Source organism: Sprattus sprattus (assembly GCF_963457725.1).
Source record: "Sprattus sprattus genome assembly, chromosome: 10".
In the NCBI taxonomy this organism is placed as follows: Eukaryota; Metazoa; Chordata; class Actinopteri; order Clupeiformes; family Clupeidae; genus Sprattus; species Sprattus sprattus.
The window spans coordinates 7,608,556-7,618,555 of record NC_137908.1 but is presented as its reverse complement, the minus strand read 5'-3'; the positions used below and the strand labels follow the sequence as shown (position 1 = coordinate 7,618,555).

The window sequence follows — 10,000 nt, the reverse complement described above, 5'->3', positions numbered from 1 at the left end:
ACGTAGGCCGTTAAGATACGTCGTTATCGGGAAACGAGGCCCAGGTTAACAGTGAGCCGGAAAGAGCTGGTGGTCTGAAAGTAGGGTAAGCATGTGCGTGACACCTGGGTGTCCGTGTCAGCTTGCTGAAGGCGGACTGTTGCGTCCGATCAGAGTTGACACATGCCAACGTCTGAGTGCCTCGGAAGAGACGGCGGCGGTGACTGTAAGTGGATGACCCACTGGTGCCGCTGCCGAGCGGCTGCGCTTCACAGTGCCTCAATGTGGATCCAAAGTGATGGCTGCCAGGGTGATGTGCATTTAAAGGTACATCTGCTGTGGCAGGTTAAGAGCGACGTCACTCCTTTAAACTTCCGGTAAAGAGCACGCGCCAGCACAGAGTGATCACAGCAACTTTGTAATGCCAGACGGTGCTGGTGAAATGTTCTGAAATCTGTTTGCGCCAACAAGAGACTGCTTAGTGGGAGAAAGTCTGCCTTTTTTGTATTTTTTAACACATGCGCATACACACACACACACACACACACACAATCTGTGGTGTTAATGAGTCCATATTTTTTGAAGTTGGGGTAGCTGTAATAGGATTTGGAGGATGTAGCAAAACCAAGCTCATTTCTCACTAACCTGCAATGCAATGTTATTACTATAAATCACACAGCGCTCTGAGGAAACAGGTGTTCTAATGAAACAGCTTGATTGAATTCAAAGTGCATCAAAAGTGAGGAGCATTATGCAGCCACTGTAACAGCTCCTTGAATGCGGCCCGCTGTTTTGCTTATTAAAAATATTATCATGTTCAAATGTCACAACGCATCCCGTTCCCATCAAAATCGCGCATTTCCTCATTTAGTTCTAATTGAACATCTGCTTGTAGAGGGGAGTTTAAATCACTGGTGCACTCACGGAAATGTTTTGCCAGAAAGGAACATTACCGAGTCTCACAGCCAGTGGAACTTATCTCGTTAGCTTACCTTGAGGGGAAGTTCCACAGCCAAAGCGGTCTGTGGCCAGCTGATGTTTAGTGAAATTCGGCCTCCTTTTTTCCCTCTTAAGGGACATTTGGCACGACTAGTCTTGGGAATGGCGCATGAGGAAGACTTGCTCCCACAGCTGAGGACTAGGGCTTGTCTGGAACTCGCAGCTGTTTGTTATTACGCTTTTACTCTGAAGACTGGGGGCTATTTTGACTTAAAATGGTAGAGCGCTGTGTCTGTGGTCCCAAGACTGTGCTGTGTTTTTTACACCGTCTTCGGTAACTGCTGAAACTGTAAACCATGATTAGATATGGCACCAGGCTGGTCTTCCTCGTGAAAAATCTATGCATATCGAGCACTTCCGTATCCAATTAGACAATTAGGAAGGCAGACGCTGGATTGATTTCCTGGTCGTATGTTGTTTAAAGGTTTGCACACTTTGGACGAGTGCGTAAATTAAAATCCTATGACAGGAATTGTGCATAGCCATAGAGTTACACTAAGAGCATGCAGACTGGCAGGTTCATGGACCGTTTTATAACACTGGTAGCAGTGAAGACGTTTAGATTAACAGCCCCACAGACTTTATTCGGCTTCGTATTATTTGGCCCTTAACATTTAAATCTGGACATTTCGGTCCCCATTTAGATGTACATGGATCTGTCCTTGACTGACGGCGTGTCCAGGTTTGTTAATGGACTTAACGAAAATGAAATCTAAATCTAAAGGACGAGGTGAAGATGTTTGCCGAGATTAGGTCAGGGCTCTCTTCACCAGTCCCCCTGTCTTGTGTGTAGCCCTGCTCAGCAGGATTATTTTTATCGGCGCGTAGCGCGTTCGCTGATATCATTTCTCAAAGTGAGAATACGCCAGCGCAGCACAGGTAATCCATCTTGGCTCCAGCAACAATTTCTAGCCGAACACATGTGCTCTTTTATTCCTGTAAGGAAACCCCTGTGCATGGGAAGTAAGATGAGTATCAGTCGGAAGGAATAAACCCGGACAGCAATTTGTGATTAGAGGAATCTTGTCTGGATACATCCATAAGCCCTCTGTGTTTGAGCGTGATAAACAGCTCCTCTCTCCAATCTAATTACAAATACAATCACAGCCGCCTCTGCAACAGGGAATTAACACTATCTCGATGAGGAGGCTTGATTGAGATAGCTACCTGCAATGCACAGAAACTCTCTGTGGGTGCTCAGTAATTCAGATGTGTGTGTTTGTGTGTGTGTGTGTGTGTGTGTGTGTGTGTGTGTGTGCGTAGGACTGCAGTTTTTTGTCTCCCTGCTGACAATTGCAGTGGTGTTGTTAAAATGTGATCAGACTGTACAAGATAAAAAAAATATGTGTTTTTCCTCCAGTGTGACTGGCTCAGGAGTTGTTTGGGGACACTTTCTGCTACACTCACTTTCTTTAAAGTATGGTTTGACTCAGCGCTTGAAGCTCATCAAGAGCAATTTTGTCATAAGTGGGCTATCTCTTGAGAAAAGCTTACCCCTTCCCCAAACTCCGAATGTTGCCACATCTCTTTTCCCTGGCTGCTATTACAGTAACTGTGGCTGTTTGGTGCCCGTAAGTATTTGCTTTACAAAGTAGAGATTAATACTTCCTTTTCATACAGGCGTGTACATCCCCTGGCCTTTTTTTTTTTTTTTTTGTCAACTGCCGTATTGCCATGGAAACCTGAAATCTGCAATTCTCCCTCGAGACTAGGGTCAACCTAGAAAAGATGGAAAGAAAAATGTCATTTGGGGCCTTGCCTGAGAACTTTTTTTTCTTATTCCAAAGACTATTTTAATGTTAATTCATTCTGTGCCATTCTTCTCCTGGTGTTACAAAATATACACTCTGCCAACCAAGGTGTAAGGCTCTACTAGTCACTGTCACTCATTTAGGTTTTTTTTATCACCATCGCTGTGGGACGGCTTGTGGCAAGAGAGACATTCACGGATTATTAAACCCCACAAGTAGGCTTTGATTGACATAGACAAATTACACTGAATAGCAGGGGCTATGAGTAATGTCAGCTCAGGAAAAAAGAGCATTTCCTTTGATTGGTTCTAATCTTCCGCTAACTTTTTTTGACACGTTTAAAAATATATATGTATATTGAAAAGCAGCAGTAAAGCAAGCCTGAGGAAGTGCAAGGCTGTTTACTTAAGCCGTTTTAATAGGTCAGATGCACTAACTAATTAATGCCCTCGTAATCATCCCTGTGACTGGGCTATTTGTATATATTACACTTTGTGAACTATGTTGCTCCGTGTCGGGTTATTGATGGGCTGCTGTTAAAAAGGTTTGTGTTGCAGAGCCTCCTTGTCCTCTTGACTTAACACAGCATTAATGAAAAGTAACCAGAAAAGCAAACCATTACCTCATAATTTCATCTCTGTGTGCTCAATATACACTACACCCGGTGCATTTTCAAAGCAGTGGTTAAGTGCTGTGCGATGAAGGCTTTTCTATGATAAATGTAAATCATAAACACAGGTAACAGAAATGGTAATTTGTATTGTAGATTATTGAAATGGCTGTGAACACATATCAAAACCCCAGTCTTGTCACTTGATCCATAATAATGTAATATAATGGTCATGAAGATCAGCTGCATGTGGTAATGGATGGTATGTGTTTAGAGATACTGGGCCAGCACCATATACAACAAAAATCAATATCAATTACCTGGGTATTGGAGAGTTGTCAGGGCTAAATGTGTAGGTGTCTTTTTTTAACCAACATCAGGCAGCTGCTCTGTTGTTCCACACATCAAAGTAAAACTCTGTGCCGAACATATTTTTGTGGACTGTAATTGCCTGTTAACCTTGAGGTTGACAACTTAAGGGCTGAGTAGTTTGTTTTAGATTTGTCATGTAGAATAGATCTACGGACAGCTGCGCCTCGGAGCCGTCTGAGCGCCATTCTTGCTTCTCCATTTATTTATTTTTTCTTCTCTTTTTTTCCCCTCGCCCATCCCATCGGATCAGCCTCTGTAGCATTCGGTTTGATTTACCTGCCCGACGAGGTCATCTTTTTCCAAACTCAGAACTCGGTGGGAAGCCTTTCAAGAGACAGACATGCAATTTATCTTGCTAGGCCAGACCATTCCCACCACCCACTTCAGGGTTTTAAAAGCAGTCCAGAGCATAGATCAACGCTCGATGTTAGGTCCAACCCCTGGTCCCATTTCGGAGGATAGAGTGACCTAGCCTCACTCCCAGTAGACACAGCATGTGAGCCTCGCTCTCTCTTTAGCTCTCTCCCCACCCCCCAGAGCAGAGAACGCTCCGGAAATGTTTTGATACAATCATGATTAGAAACACCACCTGGAGGTAGGTCAGTGATGGTCAGCTCTTTGCTCTGCATGAGACAGATGCACACTTCGCGCCTTATCTTTATGTTTCTCTCCAGCCGTCTCAAAGGAACCGACGTGTTTGCCCGTGTACAGCCATTTAGCCAAATCTTCCGCCACTACAAATGCATTTTCAATGGTGCCGGAGAGACACAGATGAAGGGAAGGGAGTGGACTGCTACAGCAAACATGTGGTAGATGCCATGGACGTTGTGTGCATGTTAATTATTCCCACAAACCAGCAGAAGTGAAAAGATGTTGCTGTTTTTTTTTTATTTTTCTCTTTTTTTCCTCACTGGAAGCACACGGCTGAATAAACCCACTGATCGAATCTTAACCCCCATTTCCAGCACGCAGGTTTATTTACGTCGCTAATGAAGAGAGCGGCGACGGCTTCTTAACCCTGCCGCTCTGGCTCAGCCGTCAGCCTCCTGACGGTGAATGTGTTGAGGCAGGTGGTGCGACGGAGCCGCTGTTTCACTAGCCATGACGTCCCGCCGACATGATCACCAATAAAGTGTGTGCATCTGCGCCCATTTCCCTTCTCTCCGTCCCAAAGTTGCCGACGTGCTCATATGCTTGAGCTGGCTATAGTGAAGGGTATTGGTTTACGCCATGTTAATGAAGCAGGTAAAGGGAGAAAGGCTCATTGTGTGTTAACAGTGACTTTCACTCTGTGTTTACAGTACAGTACCGTATCTGTGGTAGTTCATGTCTTCATTTCTTTGTTTCACCATAAATTGTATATTTCTTCACATGGGTGAAAATCACATATAATAATAATGATAACAGGCTGAAGCACGTACTAGTCTTTGGGTTTCCTGCATAAAATGTGTTTCTGAGCTGATTTGGCCTGAAGGTGGTGGAGAGAATATAGGCAATGGGAGGGATTTGACTTCGGGGCGTCTGCAGTTCACACCCCAGAGTGGCAGCCACCGTCGCCGCCGCCGCCAGCGCCGGGCTTCATCTTATTTATGCGTCTTTAATCTCCAGGAAGACGAAAGCGATAATAGAACCATGTCTTCCCGCCACTTGATCCGGCTCTGTGACGTCTGCGTTCTTTGTGCATCCATAAGCTCAGTTCAGGGTTTGGAGCCCCCCCCCCCTCCCTGCCCCCATATAAATATAAGTGTCTCGTCTTTGGTGGTTTAGGGGCTGCTCTCATTAACTTGTGAGATTCCTGAGATGAGAGGAGTAGCACTCCTGCGTTCGTCTCACCTGTGAATTATTGATGCTGCACTCCCCCGCACACACGCGTCTCTTCCAGAGGCGGGGACGGGAAGGAAGCAAGTACGGCGTGAATGAACACATCTGACGGACGCGCGGTTTTCGCAAGTGTGGTTAGCAGGAAGGAGGCGGTGGGGGGGTGATGAGGATTTTTTTTTTCTCCCCTCTCTCTCTTCTCTCTCTCCCTCTATCCTCTCTCCCTCTCCCCCATCCTTAGCCCAGATCTGCCACATTCGTCTTCGAATCCAATTTATCACCGGATAGCATTTACAATTCCGAGATATCCTAGTCAAATTACCAGCCGCACCGTGTTTATTAAGTGGGAGAACAAGCCATTTAAAGAGAGTTGGGGTGTGTCAAACATCCTAGTGGTTGAGGCAGTGTGTTTCCCCTGTCTGGCATTTGTATGCCGTTCATACAGTAGGTCTCTGTGGAGGCCATAAAAAGACACCTGTTAGTCACATGACCGGCGGAGGATCCCGGAGGACACTGGGCTGGGAGCGGGGTATGGAATAAAACGTGCATTTTCTTACGTTCAGAACCATGATGGCAGATGTTTGCCCATATAGGTGACTTAAAACAGGTCAGGGCTTGATCTAAATAAAACAACGTGCTGTCCCATTTGTTACAAGTGCGGTTCACATTTTTCACATTTTTTTTTTGTTTAAATGTTAATAGACTCTTTTAGACTAGAGAAAGCACAGACAGAGCGTATAGCATTTCAAATTACAGTGTTTAATTCAGTGAAGCGACCAGCTACTGGCTGTTTAACTCAGCGTAGTTCATACAATATATAAAAGGGTTAGTGGGCTAAGAAGATGCCTTAAGTCCTGTTACATTTCTTCTTCATGATCACACATGATATTTGGGACTGTGAGTTTTTATGCATTTTCTAATAGCAGGGTTGCAGTCCGAAGATCTGCCAATTTGGATGCGGAGACAAATGCTCTGTACGAAGGAATGAAGTGGAGTGATAAAACGCAGTTCACATTGAAGTGACATTGACATGCATCTGTTATCAGCATCTTTACCAATAGGGCCTTTTTATCTTTCAGCCAAAGACAAAATATAGGGCTATTACTCTTTATTTACCTCCTTGTAATTCAACAACTTCTTTCTTGTCAAACAGGATTAGATTAATTTGCTCTATCAGAGGATAATGCATTTAAATCCCTCATTTAAAAAGCCAGTTCATGCACTGATTTTGCAACATTACACTTGAGCTGATTTCCGAATTGATTATTCCTCATTTGTAAACACGATAACATTTACATATGGTACTTTTTTTCTTCTAAAAGTGACTCGAAGAGGTACTGTAACCAAATTAAGCATGCCTTACCCCGAGCAATCAAGCTATTCAAATGTGTGGCATCTACATCTCAACAAATTGCTTGGGATGTTTCCCATCCATGTTAAATTGCTTTCCATGTTAAATTACTTTCCAAACTGAATCGTGGATGAAAGTGTTTGTTTTTTTTTTACGCTGGGAAATGGTGCAAACTCTCATTACTGGCACACACTTCACAGAGTACATTTCATTTTTACGGCATATTTTTTTTTTCCTTTATTTTTTAACTAGAGGCCCAGAGTCCTACTCATATTTACAGTTTGCCGATTCAGCAGAGCATTTCAGATCATTAGAATCCGCTACAGATTAATGAGTCACTCGTGCTCTTTCTACCCACCGCTTTCCACTTTCAAGGTCACTGTTTTCGTTTCTTGCTTTTGCATTGGGTAGGATTCTCTGCTTTTTGCGAAGAATAGTTGAACTTTTTTGCTGTTGGGTCGCCATTCAGGAAATGACATATTTCTGATCATTGTTAATTTGTGTCATTGTGCACTTATTAAAAGAGATGCAGGCAAGTTTTAGAGGATAGTACTCTATCTGAAAGAACCCGTTTCGTTCCCAAGAGGATATCTGTTTTGTGGAGTATCGAATACATTCAAATGTCCCGTATCTAGTGTCTGACCCATTTACTCAAGTACCTACTTATTTTCTTTTTAGACTCCTAAATCTGTTTCTTCAGTTTATAAATAAGAAATATGAACACAGTTTTGAACACTAACCAATGATTGACACCTCATTATATTACTGTCTATCATGATTGTTTTTATGAATGGGTCTCATCAACGTGTTTCCACAACTCCCTTGCAGGATTTCTATCTTGGACAGTGGAAGCCTGAAGATTTCAAATGCGACCAAATCAGATGCAGGTCTCTACACCTGCGTTGCCAGTAACCAGTTTGGAGAGGCCAGCAGTGCTGGGAGTCTCCTGGTAAAAGGTAATACTCACACACTTGTAAAAATGTTCCTCATCTTTGGTCTCTAGATGGTCCTAGATGTTCGTGCCAGTGTATGTTATTACTACAAATACACCTCTGACTGACACTGGTCTCCAATAGCTGTAACATCTGTTTCTCTCCTCTTTATGAAATCAGGCATCACCCACCCGGATGTGTTTCCTTTTTTTTTGGTCAACACACACAGTTACGCAAAGTGCTTTCCACTCTCTTGTCTGTCACAGTAGAACATGGGTATCTGCAGCAATGAATGTAGTCACACACAGGATCCTCATTAAGTGAAGAGCGGTGTTGCTTTCCCTCCGCTTAATGAACCCCTTTCACAGCCAGTCTTGGAGAGTGCACAATTTTACACCATCTCTGGTGAGGGAATGAGTTTCTTTTTAATGCGACACTCACCCCCCCTCCCATACCCCCCCCCCCCCCCCCCCCACACACACACACACACACACACACACTGACACACACACTCCCATAGTGACACACTCCCCACCTTGTTTGGCACTAAAATAAAGGGAAGAAAAAAAAAGATGGTGAAAATAAGAGCCAGCAGTGTCACAAATTCTGCTGGAGAACCCCAGTGGGATGCTGGGTAGCTCGGCTGCTCGGCACCAGTGACTTATTACGCTGTATTAACAATGGATGAGGCTAGGGCAGGATGTACTGTGTATTGTGTTGCTTTGTACACACACACACACAGACACACAGCCATTGCTTTCTGTTCACCCCAGCCTCAAAGAGAGAGGGCACTCTCTTCTTTCTCCAGCTGTCTTCCCCCTGTTGCGGATCACTCTGTCAGTGCGGTCCCCGAAAAGTCACCGGGGTCAAGTCATAGCATCACACACAGTAAATTATGGCAAGACACGCTTTCATGCATGTCACAAGGGCTTGGTCCTCTCACTCAAAACCCGGAGCGATTGATTGCAGATGTGTGTTTATGCAGATCATGTCATCATGCTTTGTCGACGGCAGGAGCCATAGTAGAAAATGCAAGCGTTATCGATGTTCGTAGTCTGCACAGTGCTATTGATTTCCTCAAACCTGCTCCAGACATATAGCTATGAGAGCTATGAGAGTCTGTAGCAGTCCTGTCGTTTCATTAAACGTTTCAAATGTATCTGGCATAGGTCCCTGCCAAAATATTAGTTCAGTGAAGTTAATATATTATTTTTTGTTAGCATACCCAGTCACATACCCAGCTAATCCCAATCAGTCAAGAAAATATCTATGCTAATTGGTTTGAGGAATGCAATGAGACATTAGATGAGTGCTATGCCAAAAAAAATTACACGGGTCTTGCATCAAAAGAAGACTCACGTTATATTTCTCCCTGGTGAAGACCTTCGGTGGTCTGTGTTTGTATCTACTGTGGTGTTTGAGAACTTATTTCTGTCAACCAAATAGACATATCTGCTGTTGGCCAATAGTAGTATTTGTCAAGTACTGGTTGAAGGTACATTTTTTTTATATTTTCTTGACTCTACCGCAAAAGTATAGCTAAAGCCCGCTAAAACCCAGACCCAGCTAAGTTGCCTCTGTTAGCACGATTAACTGTTTAAAAAATCATTAACCTCTTTTTTAGAAATGCTAAGTGGTTGCCATAGCAACTCCTTTGATCATCTATCCTTAATCTTTAACAGTCAATTTTGCATGGAGGTTTTATAATGATTTATATCAATCGACTTCTGTAAGTTGCTAATAGGAGTATTTAACACACATTTACTGATCTGCATTTGGCACAGATATTTCAACCTACCCATAGGTTTACCCAAATGGATATTTGCCCAAATTTTAGTTTCGTTTAGTTTTTGAAACGCATTCAAAGGGTGAGGTCTTGTTGAAATAAAGACTGACCATGAGATCCAGAGAAAATTGAAAAATCAGATTCTTGTCTGTGTTGTAAAAATACACATTGGCTAATTTGTGTGACCGATGTACTTTGGTGCTTGTTGCTGTAGTTCTCGGTAGGGTGCTTTTTTTATCAAGCTCTCTTTATCAATTCAGATTTGTTTTGTGTGCCTTTGCTGTCAAGATTGAGTGTCTTAACATAGAGCAGGCGACAGCAATACTGTCAAGATAACTTAATTGATCATCCCATGTAGGCGGATGTTTTTCAATTCCAGCAAATTGCATTTAACCTCCCGAT

The 10,000-nt window shown here is 43.3% G+C and overlaps 1 protein-coding gene across 1 annotated transcript in view; it reads left to right on the top strand.

Annotated features, from left to right (window-relative positions):
* The window catches only part of cntn4 (contactin 4), a gene marked incomplete at its 3' end in the record, with an annotated part of 91,814 nt that overhangs the window by 62,407 nt on the left and 19,407 nt on the right, over positions 1-10,000 (top strand). The window contains exon 11 of the mRNA XM_080846807.1: positions 7,709-7,836. Within this exon, the coding sequence (XP_080702933.1) occupies positions 7,709-7,836 (128 nt within the window). The remainder of the gene's footprint in view (positions 1-7,708; positions 7,837-10,000) is intronic.